General features: G+C 41.7%; 1 protein-coding gene across 6 annotated transcripts; it reads left to right on the forward strand.

Annotated features, from left to right (window-relative positions):
• Nucleotides 1–1,058: 1,058 nt before the first annotated feature.
• PLEKHS1 (pleckstrin homology domain containing S1) lies at nt 1,059–17,894 on the forward strand. 6 transcript variants are annotated; one of them, XM_042863936.1, is made up of 17 exons: nt 1,059–1,117; nt 1,195–1,377; nt 2,248–2,406; nt 2,643–2,771; nt 4,386–4,477; nt 4,583–4,689; nt 5,177–5,311; nt 6,264–6,336; nt 6,808–6,915; nt 7,505–7,600; nt 11,001–11,108; nt 12,078–12,193; nt 13,693–13,875; nt 13,990–14,091; nt 14,554–14,689; nt 15,429–15,517; nt 17,162–17,894. In XM_042863936.1, exons 4-16 carry the CDS (start codon nt 2,741–2,743, stop codon nt 15,495–15,497), a joined length of 1,356 nt encoding a protein of 451 aa, XP_042719870.1. In that variant the 5' UTR covers nt 1,059–1,117; nt 1,195–1,377; nt 2,248–2,406; nt 2,643–2,740; the 3' UTR covers nt 15,498–15,517; nt 17,162–17,894. The 6 variants fall into 6 exon arrangements, with proteins under 6 accessions (XP_042719870.1, XP_042719871.1, XP_042719865.1 ...); XM_042863937.1 differs by having other exon boundaries at nt 4,389–4,477; nt 13,690–13,875; XM_042863931.1 differs by having other exon boundaries at nt 1,060–1,117; nt 13,690–13,875.
• The last annotated feature ends 5,419 nt before the right edge of the window (nt 17,895–23,313 follow it).

Genomic DNA, 23,313 nt, shown 5'->3' on the forward strand with positions numbered 1-23,313 from the left:
AGTGGTGACGAGGAATAGAAGCAACTAGCATTGGTTAGTTTACTCTAGCAGTAGGAAAAGCTTCTTGCCCCATTTGACGTGATGTCTTAAAAAAAGGATGGACAGAGTGGGTCTCTACAGATCTTGTTGTACATTTACTCTTATGGACAGTAAATGCAGACAACTTGGGAATTTCCAACTAACAGGTGAAGCAGTAGCTGTCTCTCTAAGAAGAAAGGCAAAACACTAATGTTATCTGAAGCTCTCTAATGCGTCAAGCAAATAGGTATTATCAGGTTTTCAGAGATCTCTCCTGGTAGACCAAAGGTTTCCTGGAAAAAAATATGATAACATAGTGTAATAATAATATGATAGAACAAAGGAGCACAGCAATTCTATATGCTGATTTACAAAGAAGGGAAGAAATAAAGGCAGAATCTTAAGCAACCTCCAGGCTTGTCCAGTATATGAAGTATACAAAGATCAGACATAAAATACATGAAGATGCTGCCAGAGAGGAAAGCAACTTGGAAAGATAACTTTGAGAGAAAAACATAATTCCCTTGTATAGGGGCCCATGTCTCTGCTAGATGGAGCATTACTTTAGATCATGTCTAAGAAGCATTAATATTATTTAGCCTGCAGGAACATGTTCCCAGTAAGGAAGCCTGACCCTGTGACTGGAGCAATGCCATTTTAGTTTATTTCCCACTCAAAAATCTTTTTTGTCTAAAAGCATTTCTGATATTAGCAGGAATAGCTGAACAGCTGAAAATCATTATCATTAATGATATGCTGGATGTCTCTGGAGAGAATGCAGAAAGTCACCTATAACCAGGACAGACATTGACCCTGCAATAAAAGTACAGTTAGGACATAGGTAGGGTAAGAAAGCCCATTCCACTTCATGTTTGTTTTTTTTTATTTAGTAATCTAAGCTTGGTAACACTTTATGGCACTGCATGATCTTTTTATGGTTCTTAATGTTACTTTCTCTCCCAGTCACGAGTGAGTACAATCTCCCAGGCACAGCTCCAGGGAAAAGAAAGGGGCTATTTAGAAACCAGTTTAAAAAAATAAAAGGTACCTCCTCCAGGCTTTTTTCCTCCTGGGAGACATTCATGGCTGCCACAAACAGGTATTTTTTTAGTTGTTTGTAAGCGAATATTAATCTGGGTTTCCCCTTTCAGAACAGTCTTTAATTTGCTTCTCCAGGCAGAAACTGGAATTTCCTTGTGGGTCATATTTCAGGGTGTTTGTGTTCATACACCAGCTATAAGTCAGCAGTCAGTTCAGGGAGGACACTTCATCTTTTGCTGCAGAAAACAATACAGGAAATCTGGAAATGTTTGATGGTGCATTTCTCTAAGACCTTCTACGCTAGAAAGACATTCACCTGTAAGTATGAACACACTTTGTTTTCCTTATCTTGGCATTATATTTTTGAAGATTTATAATAGTGCACTTCTTACTCGTTTGCAGCACTTTATTTGCATTCTGACTGAAGTACCTTGTTGCTTTTCCAAAAGGTTGAAATCACCAGATCTTTGAATGTCAGGTATACAAAAAACTGATGGGGCATAATCACAGAATTGGCACTGTTTGTTCTGAATTAAACATAATGTGCTTAATAAGTTGCTTCCATTGAAGTGAAAAAATGATTAAACACAACTTCTTTTCCAAAATGCGGTGAGGCAGCAGTGATAAAAGCTTGCTGTAATCTCATCTTTCCACCTGGAAATGTTGACTTTTACTGAGACCTAGATGAGACTTTCATCCTGTTACAAGCTGTTGAAGGCTGCTTTGAGAGGTGCATCACTTGCAGTCAGAGTGACTTTGTCAGTCACACTGGCAGGAATATTACTGTGGCTTTCACTGCAACCCCAGATGTGTCCCTCTACTACTGACATTAAACATCTGACTTTTTGTGCAGCCGTTTTCAGTTTTGGAAATAATTTTTATCTTTTTTTTTTTTTTTTTTGTAAGCAATAGATGGAAAACCTAGGCATTAAATTTTGTAACAGTCTGTCTCAGCTGTTGTACAACCAACTGAAGAGTTGTACAAAGAGCTCTCCAAAAGAAGCAAAACTGTACTAATTTCCCTAAAAACAGCGTAAGCAGAAATGCTCCACAGAGTTCTACAGCAATGGTTGTTCCCTTTTACAGCAGGGTATTGCCTGAAAGCCCACAGTCTGAATCATGTCAAAGTAACTAAAGCCACATTTTACCTTCTGAAAGATGCACACCGCTGTGTTCTTGCACTTTCAGGGCACACAGAGCTTATCTTGCTGCCAAGGCAGTATCAGAAACAGGTGCGATGCAATGTTCCTAGGGTACAGCTGGGGAGGCTACTGCAATGAAAGGGGCAAAATGCAGTTCTGTTGGCAGGTCTCTTCACATCCTGAGCAAATCATCCCTCTAAATCGTGTAAGTTAATCAATTTTGTAGTGCATCATTTTATATTTATGATTTAAGAATAAAATACAACACTATAGCATATAACTTATAATCTTATATGATTTTATTATCGATAGTAATATATTTAAGTGAGTAACAACTATAGTCGTATCCGTAGTTTCTTAGGGAATTTTTCTGTTTAATCTCCTATAGTTTAACCATCACTATGAAAACAAACATTTCTGAGATATTTGTTATTTTCTCAGGCAACCATGCGCACAGTGAAATGTTGCTCAGCAAGAAAGAGTGAAAGGAATTAGCTTGAAGGTTTTTACTTCCCTGTCTCAGTAAAAAACTAATCAGGATGGCTTCAAGAACTGCAAATAACTCTGAAGGTACAAATTTTCATTTACTAAGATTTGTTAGCGGTAAGATTGAATCAGGTTGCAAAACATTCTTTTCAATATTTGATACTATTCTCTCTTGCCTCCAGCTGCCAAGTATTTTGTTTTAAATAGTGAAAACAGTGTATTGTGTAATTCTACTCCTCCGCTCCCTCTCTTACAGAATCTGTCCTAAATGCAGCATTTTCTGTTACAACAGAATCTTTCTTGTACCTGAAACAGATTGGACTGACATTTCTAAAAACATCAAAATCCATAAAAATTGACTGGGAACTGGAAGATGTGTCAGTAGCTCTATGACACTGACTATGAAGTCTTACCTCCCCTGAAGTCAGTAGTAAATGGGATCTCAGAACCAAGTGTTTCTCTCCACAGAGTTGGATGTTGATGTATTACAGTCTTTCCCAGAACTTGCACTAGACTGTTGGAGGTTGACTGCCCTTTCTTCAGTCACTGGATTCTTTAAAAGCATTAACATCTCCTAGTGGGCTTATGGCTTAAAAAATGGAATGAGATTGGTACTCCTTTCACCGGGTGTTAGTAAACTGAGCTGTTGATCAGAAATCCACCAGTGGTGAGAAAACCTGATTGTATGTAGGGTTGTGAACAAATATATTCATGTATTTTTAACCCTAAGCTTTTAGCTTATATTTACCCTGTGAGACTTCTTCCAGTTGCTGCATTGTGATCTGCAGTGTAAGATGATCTATCATTTGAGGTGTTTGCCTGTCCGTATTGAATGTCATCTACAGATTTCATTAGGGTGCCATTTACTGCCTTTCAGTTCACTAATGAGGAAGCTAAGTAAGACCAGACCCCAGAAGTTAAATAAGAACTTTAAATAAGACAGAGCTTCATGATATCTTCTGAGCCACCTCTCTCAACACAGTACATTACCTCTATCATTTGCTGACAGCTTTGGCCAGTTGTCAGCAGTAACAATGACATCAAGGATACGTGTTCAAAGGAGGGCAACAAAGCTGGTGAGGGGTCTGGAACACAGGCCCTATGAGGAGAGGCTGAAGGAGCTGGGAATGTTCAGCCTGGAGAAGAGGAGGCTCAGGGGAGACCTCATTGCTCTCTATAACTTCCTGAAGGGAGGTTGTAGTGAGCTGGGGGTCGGCCTCTTCTCTCGTGTCATTAGTGATAGGACCAGAGGGAATGGCTTCAAGCTACGGCAGGGGAGATTCAGGCTGGACATGAGGAAGTATTACTTTCAGAAAGGGTGGTCAGGCACTGGAATGGACTGCCCAGGGAGGTGGTGGAATCACCGAGCCTGGGGGTGTTCAAGGAAAGGCTGGATGTTGTGTTGAGGGACATGGTTTAGTGGGAGCTATTGGGAATAGGTGAACGGTTGGACTGGGTGATCTTTTAGGTCTTTTCCAACCTTAGTGATTCTATGATTCTATGATTCTAAGGAAGCAGGGCCTGGTCCTGTATTTTATAGCTTTGATTTGTGTTTCTCTTCTCTAATTGAATGTGCTTTATGGTCATTTAAGCTCAGAAACCAAGTGCTTAGCAACAATTTTCATTTCAAGGAGCTTCTTTTAAGAGATTAATCGGCAACTAATAGAGTAATGGTGCCGTTCATTTCTCGTTGATTAGTAGAAGCTCAAAACCCATTTTGCCCTGAAGGTGGAGTTTTCAAGCATGGTTTCTTCATCAAGTCACCACCGCATCATCTTATCAACTCCAAGGTACATGAACACAAATCAGTCATATTCCAGCAATCTCCCACCAAACGTCAGATACTTCTGCTATCCTAGGTTTTAACAAGAGACAAATGACTTCCTCTTTGGCAGAATTCGTGGAAAAGGCGCTTTTTCATCCTGTCCAAATCCAACAAGGGCGATTACATCCTGAAGTACCTAAAAGGAATGTCCATGAAAGGCTCCATAGCTGTTGATCAGTATGTAACTGAAATATATCATTTTTTAATTTAAATATTCTATTACCCATCTTAAATGACTACTAATTGCACAGGCACTTGTTCCTGATTGAGGTTCTTGACCAAATCCTACTGAAGACAATGAAAGAGTCCTTTGGGATCTTGTAGGCCTAAAGTACAACTTACAGTGTATGATTTACAGAGTTAAAATCGTAAATATTTTGATGAAATTTTATACATTCATTTGAGCAATTGTGGTGACACACCTACAAAGCAGACAGGTTGGTTCCATGATCCCAAAGGCTGTATTCCTACAGCAGATGATATTTTCTGTGAAGATAATGCTTTGCACACTTACACAAAAATAAGCATGGACTATGCCAGTTGTAACTGTGCAGACACACAAACTTTCTCACCTTACAGATGGCAGGGTACCTCTCACCCTGCAAAGAATAGTATGTTTGCATGCTGTATAATTGAATAATGTTTCATGTGGTTGTCTTAACAGGATCATAAGTGTAGAAATAGGCATAAGTAATTCTGAAACAATGGTGATGGTGAGGAAGATGTTCAGATGCTTTCCAGAAGAGGTGATATCCATCACTACTGAAAACAGATGTTACTACCTCATTGGGAAAAGCAGGTAGGTAGGCTGAGAGATGTGTGAATGCAGTGTGATATTGCAGATGAGCTAATGTAGCTCTAAGCTGCTGCCCTAAGGCATGATCCCACTACTTTGCAGCTCTGGCCAGCAGCTCCCACCTCTTCCTGTGTCTGAGCAACCCGGGCCAAAGTGGCTCAGATGAATGATCTGAAGGAAAGTTGCTCTCTTCTATTGCATTTTTCCCATGCCTGGGTTAATTTCCTGCAGTTGCAGACAGCTGAACCAGCTGGGAGAAGGCTGATCTCAAAAGGAGTAGCTGGGGGCATACCTACAAGCTGCTCTGCTCACTGCAATCCAGCCTGCAGCAGGGCAGTAATTGCTACAGCCTAGGTGGTCGGCTCAGTGAGGCAGGACATTTGGCACAGTGCTTCTCCACTGCAGCTTCCCACTTTTCGCTTTCCCAGCTACAGGCATAGTGGGGTTTTTCTGCCCTAGGGCAGAAGAGCACCTGATGTGTGAATTGCTGATAAGCACAGAAGCAAAACACATACCTGTGTGCCACTTGAGCGTTCCACTCCACGCCTTCGCCCAGGGCACTGCTATCACAGCCAGGCTCTATAGGAAGTGATGTAGAATTAATCCAATGAAACCCACTTGAAGCGCTGAACAGAACACATACTTTCAAGAGTTTCTCACCCTGCTTGCATTCCTGAGCCCTATTTTCAAGAGTCAGCAGAGCAGCACCACACATGGAGAATGAAGCAGAAAGCACTATTGCACCTCCCCTACAAAGCCTTGCCATACCTGGGCTGGGTCTACACATCTCTGAGGCCAGGTTTTTTCATCCATCCCCTAAAGGGATGGTGCAGATTTTCCCTGTTGGTTTCAAGAAGTGTTATTTTAGGCTCATAAGAGGAAGTAGGTGAGCAAATGGGTTTTCCCTGTGTTTTACCTAGGAATAGGTGTTAACTTCTATTGTTCTAACCCACAGGCTGGAAATAGAGGACTGGGTCACAGCCATATCTTCCATCAGGGAGGCCAAAAGAGGTGGATGCTGCCCGCAGGTGACATGTTACTATACTTGATTTTAGAAGGAAAGAAATTTGTAATCTTGTTAGAAAGCCATGCAAAAGCAAGGAATTTTTTGCTTTGGCCTTGTCACCTGTCTCTTGCCTTGGTTAATCAGAAATTATTTTTCCATGTAAATCCTGTACTCCAGGCTTACACATTAAGCAGGCATTGCATAGTCTGTTTGCATGGGGATTGTTCTTACACCAAAAGCATCTCTTTGAAGACTAAGACACATGGAAATTAGGAAGTGATTGACACTGTGCTACAATGAATTGTACCTTTGATGTGTCAGGATGAAAATGTGTGTGTAATTCTTACTGTGTGCTTTTTGGATCTATTTACATGCTGTTTTACAAAGTGATACACATCTAGTCTGACAGCGCTGCGAAACAGCTGGAGACCCTGCCAGCTCAAGCTCCAGCCCTTCAGGTGTCTGTCTAACCTTGCTGTTATCATTTCTCTAGAACCAAGATCTTGCAAATTCAGAAGTCAAAAGCCGGTCCTTCTCTATGCCACTGTTCTCGAATTCTACAGATATGACCGGTTCCCCGAGAAGGCAAAGCTACCTGAAGGTAAATGGATTACCCATCTCTAATAATGAGTTTGCTGCGAGGGGTGGCTGTGAAATTTGATTTATATAGTTGGTAGTTTTGATCAAAAGTTCTTCAGAGCTCATGCAGTGAGTGCCCACGTGGTCTGTATTGCTCTGTACTGGGGTTCCCAAGCAGGAACAGGATGTTAACATCATCAGAGAGCCCCCACAAATGTGTAACATGCCAAACAGTACTGGCATGTTGGTTTATAAGTCTGTCTGTAAGTAAAGACAGATAAAGAAGGGTCAGGAGCTGCTAGCCACACCCTTGCTGCTCTGTGCTTGTGCTGTTCTTTGTCTCTCGGAGCTCTAAACTCTAGTGGGGAAGTTCAACCCATTGCTGCCCACTGCAGCCCGCACTTCTTGCTGTCTGTGCCTTTCAGATATTCCCTCTCAGTATTTAAATAGAAAGTCTTAGTCCTTTGGTGGCAGAATGAATAGCTGCCAAAGAGGCGTTGGTTTCTGTACTCACAAAGTCATGCTCAAATAGCCTTGATGGAGGAAGCTGAATGCATGTGAAGCATCTCCAGTGTATCTTTAGGAGTCAACTTTTTTTTTTCTCTATACAGGATGATGGTGCCTCAGAAGATAAGAACAGGCCAAATTCAGATCCTGGCCCTCATCAGGCTCAGAGCAACTCGCCACAAGGAGTTCTACCAAGACTGGTGAGCACAATAAATAAAGCTGCTCTTGACTTGCTTAGCCTGGAGAAGTGACTACTGGCTCTCATGTCACCTGACTATCTATAGCCATAGATTATTCACCTATTTCCCAGCACACTGACCTGCTTTTTATTATATGGACTTCTTAAACGTAGCTAGTCAGTTGCCTCATTTAGCACTGAAAGTAACCTTCTGAGAACGTACTTTAAATACCCTTTATTTACCTTTTCTTGGGGGCAGTTCCTCAGAGTTTCCAAGCAGAGATTGCACCTTGAGACAGCTCTCCCGAGGTTGATAAAAGACTATTCTGAAGCAGCAGTGCTTGAGGATTTGTCCCTGCTGTCATATTTCTCAGCTGTGCCACACTCTTTTGGGCTTCCTTCTGCAGCCTCTGCAAGCAGCAGTTGAATCAGAGTAATCGAGCTACAAAACAAAATCAGACTGAAGTACACCTTAAAGCTGACATTGTATCATTATAAATATGGCTTCCAGTAATTGAGCTTCCATATCTGACAGGAATTATTTAAAAAGATAGAATGATGAGTGCTACCATGGATTATTAACAAAGCATTCTGACCTCTGTTCCCTGAACAAAAAGATCTGCAGCAGTTTCAGATACTTGTCAGCCACCCTCTACCCTGGGTTACTGCCTTTACAGCAGCTGACAGAACTGACAGCACAAGCACACCAGTTTGCAGTTAGGCAGTTGAATATAAATCTATCTTTATTGGCAGTTCATGCATTGGACTATGATCTGGAGGAGCTGAGGTACAGGGAAAGAATCTGTTCTGCTCTCACAGCTAACAGGACAGCGAATCACATGCTGCAATCACCATTTATTTGTACAGGCTGGCAGCAAGTATGATATAATACACTTTGATTTAGTGGACTGAAGTGAAAATAGCTGAAATTACATTGCAATGCCAAGAGTTGTTATAATAGTTCAGCTGAGGCACTGTAATTTGTGAAAGTGCAATCACTCAGCTTTGAGTCTGAGCTCTGAAATGAATTGTGTTAGCCCTTAGTTTGACTTGAGCTACCACTGCTCTTGGATGCACACCAAGGCTCTCCTTCTGCTTCTTTCCTATACGTGTCATTTCTGTCTTATTCATTAATCCTTTATACTCACAGTGACTCTGAGAGCACTATTGTATGTAGCTGGCCAGAGTAGGACAGGCTGACAAGGAGCATTCAAAGATAAGGAATTTGGATTTTCTTGTTCTCTTTAGCCTGAAGCAGAGGGAGTATCAGGAAGCTTATATTATTTCAGCATGTGTCATAATAAATAACCTTGCCATACAGCTAACAAGGAGCAAAAATGTTTCTGCATTTGATAAAAATATTACACTTGACTCATAAGTTTAACATCCGCTAACATCTCCGGATCTGTTCTCTGCTCAGTGATGTCCAGACAGCTGACTTCCAGATTAAGCCTTTGTATTTACTTCCTGTTGGAAGTATGACTCTTCATTTCTAGTGTATGATTAGTGTTGCTTTTTATTGGCAGTTCTGTCACCCAGGCCCTGATCTTGAAAACTGGTCAGAAGCCATTGTTCATGCAAACAGGCTTCTCGATGTCAGCTAAGTTTGGTCACACAGGCAGGGACCCAGCTACCCGGGAATGCTTTGAGAACCTGGTTCCTTTTCAACCCATGTTTTTGAGCTACCAAACTACATCTGACTCAGCAACTGAGTTCTAGCTATTTGCACATATCCAAATATCCAAAATATCCAATATCATCATTTAATATCCAAAATGCATCAAAATAAGGAATCCTAATTTGCATCACACTGTATGACAGGTCCTCAGACAAACTGGCCAAGAGCCTGGCACCAATACATGATGAACATGATTTTTTGAAAGAGAATTTCAGGGCAGCGTGTAACTTCTAGCCCTTTCCCCAAGGAGCCCAAAACTAGCAATTACCCAGATGATTTCCAGGTATCATTCACATTTTTTGCTGCAGCCAATTTCCCTCATAGCCCACTTTCTCTCTAACGCCAGTACACACTGTGGTTCAACACAGCCTTACTGAACTCATTTAGCTGTACAGTTGAGAATAATTTCAGACTGAAGTTAGCTAAACTTCCCTGGTTGTAAAACATTCAGAGGAACACAGATGTCATCAAATTTCTGTAGGAAAATGCAGTGATGCTGCTGTTTAACCTTTTCCACTGCCCTCGTAGTCTGTGATGATGATTTGGAGAGACAGTACACGCATTTGCCAAAAGTGGCCACTGTCAGCAATCAAAAGCTCCGTTTGGGAAGCTGATGAGTGCTGTCTACTCTGAGATTTCATAGGAGTTGGAGGATCTCAAGTCTTAATGTCACCTCCTCCTTCCCCTTTTCCCCAAGCATTAACATGCTTGATTGACCCAAAGCCCCCAGAGCATGACTAGGAAACTTGTTCATGACTTTAGATCATGACCACAGAGCTAGTCTTCATTCCCAAAGGAGTTTGGTTATGCACTTCTTGAAGGACCATTCGTTGGTTTGTTCTGACTGCTGCAGCGTGGGCTGCTTTTTATGTCATTTACACCAACAAAGAACAAAAATACATTCATCATCTTTAATTTCTATTCAATGTCAGTTTCTTCTCTTTACATCTAAGAGAGTAATTAGTTTAATTTACTTTACCTTGAAAACAGTAATATATGCTTGGCATATTTAGCAATTATTACAATGATTACCATGGAAACCAAGGATGTAAGTAGAAAGATGAAAAATGGTTGTATCACAAACATGGCATGGAGAATTGCATTGGGAGGCAGCAAAATACTAAGTACTATACTCTTCATTACAAGGAAACATAAAAATGAGTAATTTGTATTTAGAAAGGTTTGTGGAAAGATTATTTCTCCTTGACTCACCAAATAGCCGCAGACTTAATAATTGAGGTATTAATGAATATCGTTCAGGACACAAAGGATTCAGTATCAGATCTTCAGCCCCTGGACTATGAGAAAGAATAAGAAAACTCTAGAAATGAGAGTTAATAAACTTTTCATTAGTCAAGTGAAGTCCCAAATGCATTCTTTACTTGATAATATTTAAAAGCTGCTTAAAAGCGACAAATATCTCCCAATCCTCTTCCAAATTTCCCATAGATTTTTTCCTAGTGTAAAAACTTTAAGACAAATAAGAGTTTTGCCCACAAGCACATGAAAGCATGCAGAATCATACATACAGTATTCAGCCTACTTGATTTTTAAACAAAATAACAGTTTTGAACATGAAGTCAATTGCAACTGCCTAGTTACCACAAATCCATCCAGGAGAAATACTGATACTAGTGCCAATTTGTGCATGTGTTTCCTGCGGACATTCACTAGGAAATGGCAAAATCCATGTTAAACAATCCATATAAGTGAACCTGTTCAAATAAAAACATTTTTTTTGCAGGATAAAACTCTGGGAAAGACTGAGGAAAATCTGTCATCAGATTCAAACGAAGATCTCGAAAAGGAAGAAGAACCTTATTACCAAACTCCCAGCAGTCTTTTAGCAAAGGTAGTTTATTAGTTGTGAGTCCTGTTTTGTTAACAGCTCCAAGGAGACAGACACACATAAAGACCCAAAGAGGAAATGGTATGAGGAAGCAACTCATACCTTGCCACAGAAGTACGTAGATAAAGCAACTGGTAATAAAGCTTCAATGTGTACAAGAAAAATGCTGAATCCAAAGGGTCTTTCTGCTAAAAAGTGGCATTTTCACAAAACATACTGCTGATTTTGTTGACATTCCTCAAACTGACCGCTGTAAATGACTTTTGTCAATTGTATCGACGTTCGTTTTACCAACAATGAAAACTGCACTAACTGCACATCATCTTCAGTGTTACTTCAAATCAGTAGCATCAGTGAGTGGCATAAAGCCAAGCAGTAATTTTTAAATGCCAGGAAACATTTTGATGTGTGCGTTTCAGTGTGAAAGAAGGGAGCAGGAAGAATCATACTGGTAATCTTAAATAAATACTGGCACTGAATTTGGGAGGTTCATTTCTCACGGTTTCCCATGCAGTCAGTGGTCATGAGAAGCTCGTTAGGCCAGGCAGGCTTCTGCAGATGTCACTGCCTCTCTCCAAAGCCTGTACAGATAACTGAAGGGCATGAACAACTTAATTTTATCATATGATCTAAGTGCTTTAAATGAAATAAATTATACATATATAATCTTATTGAAAGACTTTCCTAAATTAATATTACCAAACTTTAAGTGGTCATATATGAAAATATAGCTGGTTATGTTCCAACTTAAAAGATAGTATCTATTATACCAGACAGGATGAATTTCTAAGTTTCAACCACATTTCTAGCTTGCAGTTTCTGGGAAGTGAATTACTTGAGGTAAACCAAGCTGTACTAACTAATGGTCTTAAACAGCACAAACACTGAACGAAACAAGGTAATTGAGATTCTTTTTTTCTGTAGACAGAGCAAGAATATTTATTTCTTAACATTGTTATGTGTTTCTAACAGTGCAATAGTGAAATATCGGAGATTGACCCTACAGCTGAGCCTGATATCCCTGTACAAGAGAAGCCGTGTCAAAGGCAGCCAGAGAAGGAGAATGCTTATGAGTCAATGGAGTCACTGTAAGTAACACAAAAACAGAATCATAGAATCACCAAAGTTGTAAAGACCTCCAAGATCATCAAGTCCAACTGTCCTTCTACCACCAATATTTCCCTAATAAACCACGTACCTCAGTACAGTACTTAAACCTTTCCTGAACACCTCCAGGGATGGTGACTCTGCCACCTCCCCAAGCAGCCTATTCCAGTGCCTGACCATTCTTTTGGAAAATCAAGTGTTTCGACCCTTCATTGAACATCTCCATTAAAGCTTTGCATGTTACAAGTAGCATAGCTAGAGCTGTTGTTCATAGTATTTATAGCACAGTACCTAAAGGCTGCATCTTGTTTGAATGAGTTTTTTCTTCAGTCTTGGTCCAGAAAGTTCAAGGCTTGTGGAAATACCAGAGTGAAGTTCAAACTCATCACAGTGAAATTTAAGCTCACATTTCAACTCACGCATTTAGACAGGCTCTGACAAGAGGCACAGCAAGTTCTGTTGACTGATACTTAATCTAGGCCTTAAGGACATAACAGCACACCACGGCACTTAGATACCTCAGCCAAGTCCCAGCAACAATTCAGATAGGCTCCCTGCAAAGAAAACTGTATTAGCTAGTTAAAAAAGGCAGGCCTAAAACTTGTGGCATTAGCTCCTAGTTTTTCCAGTAAGATGCAATGTTAGCCCTAGGAGGTCACCTCTCAACTCCTTCCTACCATTTCCCCAAAGTATAGGTCTGATGCTGTGTACTTTGAGGGTGTAGTAGTTGGTATGTCAGAAACAAAGACCTGAACATTGCTGTTGTGGTGTCACCAGGAAACTTTACAACCAGTATGATACAGCATGCTATAAAAAGAAGTGCCTACGTCATAACTGCATGACAGTGGTGAGCCAAAAGGCTCGTCCATAGCTGCTGGCTATGTCCTGCCACCTACAGACAGCCAGGTGTTATTTCACACAGTGGGAGGCAGTCAGAAATGCAGGCCCAGAAGACAGATTATTATTACAATAAATTTGTTCACCTGCGTTTTTAAGAGTCTTTTTGGAGTAGTTCACTATACAAAGATCACAAGTCTATGACATTGGACTCAATATGCTACTAACCCATACCTTGTTCAAGGTGAATAAGAGAGGTGACTACAGGCATTACAAGCCTTATCAAATAACCCAAGTATTCAAGCCTATCTGAGTCATTGTATCCCTCAGAGGACAGCGTTACATCCCCACAAAAGGTGGTAAAGCCAAGGGCAACAATCTGTACTCATTTCTTTCTAAAAGTATGTTGTTAGCTGGAATGTTTTGGGGCTATATAAATAGTCTTTAAATACTGAAAAGGTTTATTTTAGGATTTACGGCCCATTTTTAGAAGGACAGTTTATTTTACCTAGCCGTAATTTTGCCCACTGGATATTCTACAAGAACTTGTTATTCTTTTCTTCACTGACAGCTATTTGATCCGGCAGGAGTGTCTGGAATGGCTAAACCAGTTCACTTTTTATCACCATTCCTTTTTCAGTAGGCTAACATGTAGACATGACAGCCTCCATTCTCCTCCCAGAAGTGTGGAAAACAGTGCAAGTCCGAGCAGCTTGGAGGCAGACACAGATGTAAATCTCCCACAAAGCACCACACAGCAGTCTTTCCTCAAAAGAAGGCAAAACTCATCACCACTTTCAGTGGTTCAGTTGTCTATACTGCTCAGGTAAGTGCCTCCCCCTTTTCTTGTTGCTAAGAAGACAGAAGAAGACAAAGAAGTCTTTGGGTTCCACTTAAAGGTGGTAAAAGGGTACCTGATCTCGAATGTTTTCTCTCACAGTCAAGTTACAGATAAGACACAACTGCAAGAATTGGATATTTTGGTCCCCCTGGCAGATATTAACAGTTACCTAAAACTTACTGAAGCAGCAGGACAAATATGGTAAGTCCTGGATCTTGTGCAATGGTGACTGCCAAGTGTGAATGAGTGACAGTGTAGGGGTAGAAGCATACACATCCATATGCAGAGTTCTGCAGCATAAAGGTCCAGTCAGGAGAGCAACAGATCTCTGATCCTCGCAATTGTACCATAAATAAAACATAACAGCAAGTTTTAATTTCAGTCTCTTGAAATGCCTTGGAAAATTTTTTTTGGTCAAATATGCAGCACATACACAGACCTGCACCAAGTCTAGCCCCATTTTCAGGCTGGAATCCCCAGCTCTCTCTGGTGATGCTGCTAGCATCGGTCTCGCTACCAAGATCAAGAAGATGTAAAGTCATGCAGTCCATGTGTCATTTCCAGAGGGCGGAGCCATAAATGCAACCCTGTTTTCTGTTAACAGTAACTGGTAATTATAAATGCCTTATGACTCATTTGTTGTCTGTCCTCCATATATGTTAGTGTCTCACAGTGGACTGGTCCTTGCCGACTGGGATGCTTATTTAACCACGGAGACTGCATAGTGGCTGTGAATGGTCTGCACCCACAGAACATGGAGGAGGCTTCCTTGTTCATCAGCAGGTCCACACAAAAGGAGGTACACTTGGCTAACTTCAAAGTGACAGTTAAATGAATTGCACCAAATGAGAAAACAAGATGCTTCTTGCCTCTCAAATGGCTTTATTCAAACCAGTTCATCCTGTTTTGACTGTGGTATGAATAAACTGTACCAAACAGTCCCTCAGTATCACTCAGGGTAGCACTTCTTAGTCCTGTGCTACCTGGGGAATGGCAAGATCTGCATCACTGTGTTTGAGGTCTTGATCTGAAAGAGTCTGCATAACCCAAAATTTAAATTAAAGTTACCTGGTATTTTTTGGCTAAGGCTTGTGAACTGAAAACTTTGGCAAGCGAATCACCTAGATTCCCACCTCCAGTTTCTTATCAAGCAGTATACAAACTCACTGTCTGGTGCTTAACCACTTTTTTTTTGTTGTTGTTTGTAAGATTTCTAAGTGATACCTTAACACTGCAGTAATCTGTTACATGTAGATATCTATGTTTCTCTGAGATTTCAGATTTTCAGTATTTCAATACTGAAGTTCTTTGAACCATACAGGAATATCTTCATATTTAGTTTTGCTGAGAAACTTGAGGTCTACAAATGTTGTTGCCACCTAAAGAAAACTAAGCCAGTTTCAACAAGAAAAAAAAAACTATTAATCTCTCTAACCAGAATATTTTTTACTTAGTTACAACACAAGTCAGATGGCGGCACAAATATTTATCATTAGTAACAATCTATAAAGCAGCATCTCCTACCTTTTCTTTTTAAGGTGAAACTTACTGTATGTAGGATTCCACATTCAGATACCTTCCATGCTAAAGGCTGTTCATGTTCCTGAAAAAAGACGTCAATGATGAAGTAAGTGCCAAAGTTCAAGGCAAAGGATCAGGGAGAAGAATGGAAAATGTAGCATACAGAGATATTCTGTACGATAGACAGAAAAGATTCCATTTTATGTCTTAGTAGCTTGTTTTGGTGGAACGAATGGTTGTGTTTTTCCTCTGTATCTATTTCTGTTACACGAGCAAGGCTGAAGATAAATCATTTGTATAACCTTTGAAATCTATATTCCTTGTAATGCAGTAGGAAGTACAGTTTCATGTCTCTGCTTGCCTCTTTACAGCATTATATTGACTTACCTCTATCTCTTGAATCAGCTAGGAGTGTGGGAACAAAGTGAGTTTGGAACACCTTACTCTCAGCTTCAGAAAAGCAAAGGCAAACCGAGAATTGCGGTCTTGGAAGGCTGGTGGAGAGCTGTGTAGTGATTCAGGGGAGCTCCTCTGGTGTTATATCCCTCACGTTAAAACCACAAAAATGCATAGAGAAACAGAGTATATTCTACATGGATATGTGCACATTGGCATATATACGTGTATGTGTGTATTTACATACATAAATATATACAGTTAATACACATGGCAACGAACCACATAACCATTTTTGAGTATAGATCATTCTGTTTTGCCAGATAAACCAACGTAGCAATTGGGTTTAGCAGGCCTAGTTTTGCTGTTACTAACATACTGATGTAAGCTTTCATCAAGGTGAATTTGGCCGAATGAAGACATTTGTTTGGTTTCCAGCTAAGTTAGTCCAAATCAAGAAACTACACTTACTAAAATCAGAGTTGCTGCCACTTAACTCCACTTAACTCCAGTAGCAAATTTGACAAAGGTGATTTCTATACTGACATTAAAATCCAATCTGAAGTTTCATTTAAAAAAAAAAAAACACTTTATAAAAATATATTTAGCTTGAGATGCAAACAGCATCAGTAACTCGAAAGAAACAAAAATATTTGTATAACCAATTCAGACTCTGTTCCTATTCAAAATATTAATTTTCACAGAGTGTTTCCACAGCCCATCTCTGCTTTTGGGATAAGTGTGATATGTCGATTCCTTACGTTGGGAAAGGATCATGTTTTACTATTTGTTTCAGTTTTGTTCAAAGGCATAATTGTGCTGAATTCTGCATAAAGACAGAAGGAAATCTGGAATAACAGAGACTGAGAATGGAAGAAAAATAATTCCTTAGGAGCCCTGCTCCAAAGTTGCTACATTGGTTCCTTTGCTCCAGGCTGTTTTCCTGGGCCTAACAACTCCTCTTCTGCCCTAAGGAGTCCCTGCAGGGTGGGGTGGCCAGGGCATTACCACAAAGGGCTGCTTCCAGCTCCGTAACCATGTGCCTGTAGGCCAGAATCCTGAAATCACAGCTCATAGAGGTCAAAGTATCCACTGATGACTCTTACTGAACCTTCCCTGCCAGAGGTTTGCAGAAACTCTTCTTCTGAACGATAGAAAACTTGAAGCCCTCCTGTCTTGTTCCAAGACTTGTATCTCTGTGTGATTAGGATTTTTCTTGCTCTTTTCAATGGGAAAGGGGAATGCTTTATTTTCCACCACGCATTTTCTTTCAACTTTTTTTTTTTTTTTTTTAAACATTTCCCAAAAACATTCACATGACACTGATCAGCAAAACAAATACTTCCTTTTCCAGTCAGGAGCGAACAAAGAGGTGAGACAGCCTTAAAGCAACTTCCTGAAACTCTGTGGGAATCATGTCTAAGAAGAGATAAACAAAGAGGAGCTCCAAACCATATATGGTGGTGAGAAGAAAGAAGCCACCACCCTGGAACTCGCATGTAACATTGCTGCTGAAGCAGACTTTGAGTGACACACACAGCACCTCTCAGCATGGGAGAACGTTACTTTTGAAGAAGAATGGGCTATCAGTAGAGATATCAAACACAAAAGGGTTCCAGAATATTTCAGAAAACCTGAGAGTTATTTCTGTACTTCTATAAGCAGTTACTGAAGTGTTACATCAATTGATTATCAATTGATGATCATCAAGTGATGATCATCAATTATGTCAATTTGCACAACACTAAATGCAAATGATGAGTGTTTACACAATGTCTGATTCACGACACTTGCTAGACATGTGATATGAAAGTTAGATCCGTACAGTAAATTCTGCTAGGATGTCTGAAGCTGTCTGTGCATGTGTAATTAATAAATACGTCACCACTTTACAACACATACTGCATTCCCTAACTACCTCACTTTTCCCAATACGGTCCCTCCTCATCCACCAAAGACAATCTATAATTTCCCAGTAACTTCTAGATAGGCCACAAAACAAGTCATGTTAAAAACAAAACAAGCAAACAAACAAACTACCCTTCAAAAACAAGAACAACCTTCTGTAACATTTTTCCACAGTCTGAAAATTTTACCCTTCTCCAAATGATCAAATTCTGCTAATTCGCCTCTAGAAGCAATAACAAAGAGAAATACCTACATGCACAGCATCACCCAGCACTCATATTTAATTCCAGCAGACCTGAACAGACTGTCTTTAAGTCCATGCCAGCTGACGTGGATCTGCTAACCTTTTCAATCACCTGTAGCATATTATAGGTGCTATGTTAGACACCTAAAGAAGCAGGTATTGTCATGACTTCTTGCTGCAGTGTGATCTGTGCTGTTAAAAATGGCCTCAGCTTCTGGTCTGTGGAGGGTTCCTGGCACAGATGATTAAACGGTCATGAGCTGAAATTCAGTAAACATACAGACGAGCACATCTTTGTAAAGCACAGCCAGAAGGCTGCAAATCCTGAAGACATCTTGTACCATTGGCAACAAAAAGTTACAGGCATGGAAGAAGAGCTGCAATACCTGCAAGTTTGAATTGCTCTGTGCCTTCAAATTAAGCATGTAAGAGACAAAAACCAACAGCCTGCATCACAGGCTCCATGATCGATGTTTAGTGATTAACATGCTCCTCACCAGCTGTATTTTATTCCCGTGTATTTAGGCTCTTTCCCTGACTGTTAGTTCATGGCACGTTCCCATGCTGCACTCATTTATTACTGGCTGCTAATTTCCTCCTGAATTCCCAAATATGAATCATGCTCTTTCTGCATCTCTAGTACTTTCTCCAGTAGAAAAGTGGCAACCGTCCAGGAGAAAAGCGAGTCTTGGAGAGAAATTAACAGGAAGAGAAGTCTCAAAACTGATGCGATTAAGTTTGGTTGAGTTTTTTTTTTGTTGTTGTTTTTTGTTGTTTTTTTTTTAAAAAAGCCCATTATATAGAAAGCACAAGACACCACAAACCACACAGCCCCAGCATTTCCTCTGGAAGGCAACATGACTGAGAACCAGGGATGGGGCCTGATATACTGATCAGACAGCACGAGAACAGCAGCAGAATGGGTCCAGACAGGAAGGAGTTCTGTGCTACCTGCCTGCATCCATCGCAACCTGATATACAGACAAGCTCTCTCAGTGCACTGCCCAGCCACAGCAATGGTGTGATTTTCAGTCCCCTTGACCTGGAGTACCAAGCCAGGCATGTTTGGCGGGGCTGTGCTTTCAGCAAGTAGAAGCAATAAAGGAGAACTGCAATAGAGAACAGCAGTATTACCTTGTACAGAACAAAGACTAGATTAGTGGTGATATGAACACAGCAGGCACCAGACAGTGTTTTGTTCCCAGTATTCTGGGTGACCTGTGGCAGTAGAATCATAGAACAACTTAGGATCTTACAGATCATCCAGTTCCATCCTGCCTGCTGTGGGCAGGCTTGCCACTTCACCATATTAGGCTGCCCAGCACTCCAGCCAAACTGGCACTGAGAACCTCCAAAGACTGAGCATCCATCTCCAGGGACAGAGCGTGTAGCTTCTTACAATGACAGTGGTCTCCAGTATCACATCCAGTGCTGTCAACTGCTCTCACTTCCAGAATATCTCCTGGAGACACCTCCTTGAGACTGGAGACATGCACCATGGGGAGGTGGTGGGGTGCCCACTTGATTCTAATGGAGAAGCCAACTCTAGTGCCCAACAGGAACATGAGAGAGCACAGTCATGGGTGAACAAGAGCTGATGCTCCCACAGAGAGCTCAATGCTGTTGTGTGCAGCTCATGTAGAGTTGCAGCAAGCAAACAGAAATCCTTTAGGTTGGACAACTGGCCAATACTTCATGCCCCATTAAGGGGTATGATAATATTTATAAGGGTATTTCCTCTTTGATGTTCCTTTGGTCATTAGAAGGAGAGCACAAACTGAACCCTCAGCAGGAAGCCTTAACCACAGGCCCATCAGGAAGCTGATAATGTATTCTGAGTTGTACTGAGGGCTGTTTTGGTTTGCTTTTCAGGGACAGTCACCCCTCCCCAGTATACTCCTTTCCACAGGCAACCCCTTCCCTCCTGCAGGCTGGCCAGCAGGCTGCAAGGAACTTGGAGCATCTCAGGCCATTCCTAGAAATGCCACTGGAATTTCAAATGTTCCCTTTGGTGCCTTATCATTTTCTAATTTATTGCACCATTAAAAGAAAACGAGAGGGCAGCCAATGTTGATGTGAATCTTTCAATCAGCAAAAGCACCTGAAGAGAAATTGTATCTCTGTCTGACAGCAGTGAGGATGCTCAGCAGAAGTTTTCTTGATATTGTCTGACCCTTCCCACTGAAATGACAGCAGGATCAGCTCTTCTTCAGGCACAAAGCCACTGTTGTACAGCAGGACTGCATTTACGGTGGCAAGAGCCTGGTCATGTTGCGTTTTTCATCCTGGGCTGTCCAAGTTCAAGTCTATGCCTGAAAGCTGGTTTCCTTTCTAATCTGGCAAGAGAGAATAAAGAAGTTCAGATACAAGCAGGAGTACTAAGACACGGCTAGCAGTGGTGTTAACCTCATGGTTTAAAATGTCATGTCTGTTACTGTATTGTAAACATTGCTTCAAAGCCACAGGTTCCCAGAACAGGGTTTTCTTCCCCAAAGAGCTCCGCATCTCTTCCATCAAAGCAAAACATATGCATCAGTGCAGAGCTTATATCTGCAGGGTTCCCCAGACTCTCCTTGGTTTGATTCATTTCCAGACAAAATGGGGTTGAGAATATCTGCCTCTGTGTGTGCTCCAGCTAACCAAATCTACCTGAAAATCCAAAGCATCCACGTGAGCAGAGGATGCTGCTGCCTCTTCCTACTTTCTCCACATAGCAGAAGTTCCTCTGAAAAGCAAAATCCCCCCAAACACTTGCTCCAGAAGAGAAAAACAAGTCAATCTCAGTCTCCATCTCTTGTAATCCCTGAAGAAAATTGAGAAAGGAAAAAAAAATAAAGCTTGGAAGATTTAGAACATAGGCCTTGTGTGATGGATTATGAGCAGCATGCCTTGAAACAAACCCATTTGAAAAAGCCCCTCACACATTTGCATTTCTCAGACATGCCTGTTTCAACCTGGAAACATTGGTCTGGCAAACTGCAAGAATCTTGTACATTTGCCCAGGATTTCTGGGCTCTCCAAGTTCCCAAATCCATGCAGCACTGTGATGCACCCAGCCCAGCATGCCTGTGCTGCTAAGGTGGTCTCCACAGATTTATGTCCTTCCAAGCACTGTTCCAATATCACCAGCAGCAGCCATAAAGGTGGTACAACTTTTTCACCAAAGAGGATCTCCTATTTTCAAGTTATTTCTCCTTAGAAGCCTCAGCTGATCAGTGGCACATTCCACACCAGGACACGTTTTGCCAAAATAACCCCATTTACATGCTAAATGCCCTTGAACTTCCTCCTGCCCTCTGATTTGCCTCTTTTCACTTTTATTCCATATCCAAAGCCAGTGTCATTCTTCACAGATGTCAGCTTGCTTCCAAGCAAATGTTCTTGTGCTCCTTTTTCTAGGAACAAAGGTGAATGCTGGTAGAGTAACATTTCCGAGAAATCCCCAGCAAAGGAAGGGTAGATGGGGAGAAAGCACAGATAGAGAAAGGTTGTGAAGAGTCATGAAGAGTTGCTATAAACAGCAAGATGGTAGGAAAAAATAGAATCAAAGACGGTAAAAGTGGAATTCTCTGCTGTAAATACATCTGCTATATATGGTGATTTGAAAATAATCAGCTCACAGTGATTCCCAAGCTTCAGATGGCAGTACCCGTTCTTCAAGCCCAGCTAAAGTACTGGAATAACTCAGAGTAAAACTGCATCTAGTCTCTCTGGTAGCATGATGAAACATTGCTAAATTCAACAGCTCCATACTCCTGGCACCCAGAGCACTTCCATCCATTTGTACTTGTCCTGCTGATCAGAAGAGCAAGAGGCTACAGGGAGTGCAAGATTTTGGCATTGCAGCAAGACAGGAAGATTATGGAACACAACGTACCCCTGCAGAACAGAGCCAGTAAGCAACTATCTTGTCCAGGGGCTACTGAGCAACAAGCTGTTTAGTGCTTCTACAAACTCTTTAGTGCTACTTACACAGCTCCAGTGTGCACAGGGCTGTTCCTGCCCAGCCCAGCCCCCCTGCAGGGTGTACACCTCAGCCAGCCCTGGGCCACCTCAGTGCATCTTTGCTTGTACCCATGGCTAGCAATCAGTGTCTTTTCATGGTGTGCTTCTGCACCTCTGCTTGGTTGCGGTCTTTGGTATTCTCCTGGCACGGAACCGCTTGGTCCCAGGCCTGTGGCAATGTATTGTAACCTCTAAGAAGGGTAAAGGAAATAACAGATTGAGGGATACCTGGGGGCATGACCTGAGCCTTCGTCTCAGTGAGTGGCCATCCTGCCTGGCTGGCTCTTGTGAGCCTTCTCCTGATGCTCCTTCCTAAAACAGCCTGGGCTGCAGCCAAATCTGAGCAGACAGCAGTGCTTTCTGTCCCCAGTGGGCATCAGGCTGCTTGTTAGAATAAACATCCTGGGAGCAAACTAGAAAGAACAAAAGCAGGAAACAAGAGCTGTAACATCTGTCAGCTTCCACTGAGAAGACATTCATCATTCAGTTCCGTTGCTATGAAATCCCTGAAATTTCCCTAACTGATTCAGCATCACATTTCATTGGCTGGTGCAGCGTGCAGCTCTCTCAAATATTCATCCACTTTGGCAAGCCCCACCACTATTTATTTACTGCAGATGCACCCAAAGCCCTTCGGCTGCTTTTCCTGGACTCTCTCCTCAGCCACTGAGCATCTCCAGTTGACACCAGTACTCCTCAAGAGATTAAAATGGAGAGAGCATCTGGTGTGTAAGGCCACGGGCTCTCACAGGTGCTGCCAAGGCCCTGCAGCATCAGTTTCTCCATAGTATGGCAGCTCACAGCAGGTTCCTGCACTTACTGTCACAAGGCAGAAACCCAGAAACCCTGACACGCTCCTGGAGACCTCTGTGCAGCCCCAGCAGCAGCGATAGCCCTCAGTGCACCTCCCCACAGCCCAAGGCCTTGTTTCCATCCCCAAGACATCAGCCCCAGCAGTGCTGAGGGGTGCCCTGAGGATCAGCCCTGCTGGTGCTCTCCCTGCTGGGAGGAATTGCCTGTCCCAGGAGGGATCATGAAGGAGTTGCAGGAAAACTATGAGGGAAAGCAATGGTCTCACAGGAGGGGGGCGCAGGAGCTCATCACCAGCTCTTCCCGCCAAACTCAGCCCCATCGTCACCTTTGTTTACACTTGTGATCTCATATCACCTTTTCCTCACATGCAATATTTGTGTCTTTTTTCCCCTAAGACGGTGCCTTTTCCTCTTCAATCCATGACGATCAATGCAGCACACAGAAGGAAAGGTGAGTAAAGTTACTTTCAAACAGCAATTAGGCAAACTTAAACTGTTTTAAAAATCCTTATGCGAGCACTCGCTGGGAACTGGCAC

The sequence above is a fragment of the Lagopus leucura genome, unplaced genomic scaffold, assembly GCF_019238085.1.
Source record: "Lagopus leucura isolate 7727_CA_CO unplaced genomic scaffold, USGS_WTPT01 Super-Scaffold_741, whole genome shotgun sequence".
Classification (NCBI taxonomy): domain Eukaryota; kingdom Metazoa; phylum Chordata; class Aves; order Galliformes; family Phasianidae; genus Lagopus; species Lagopus leucura.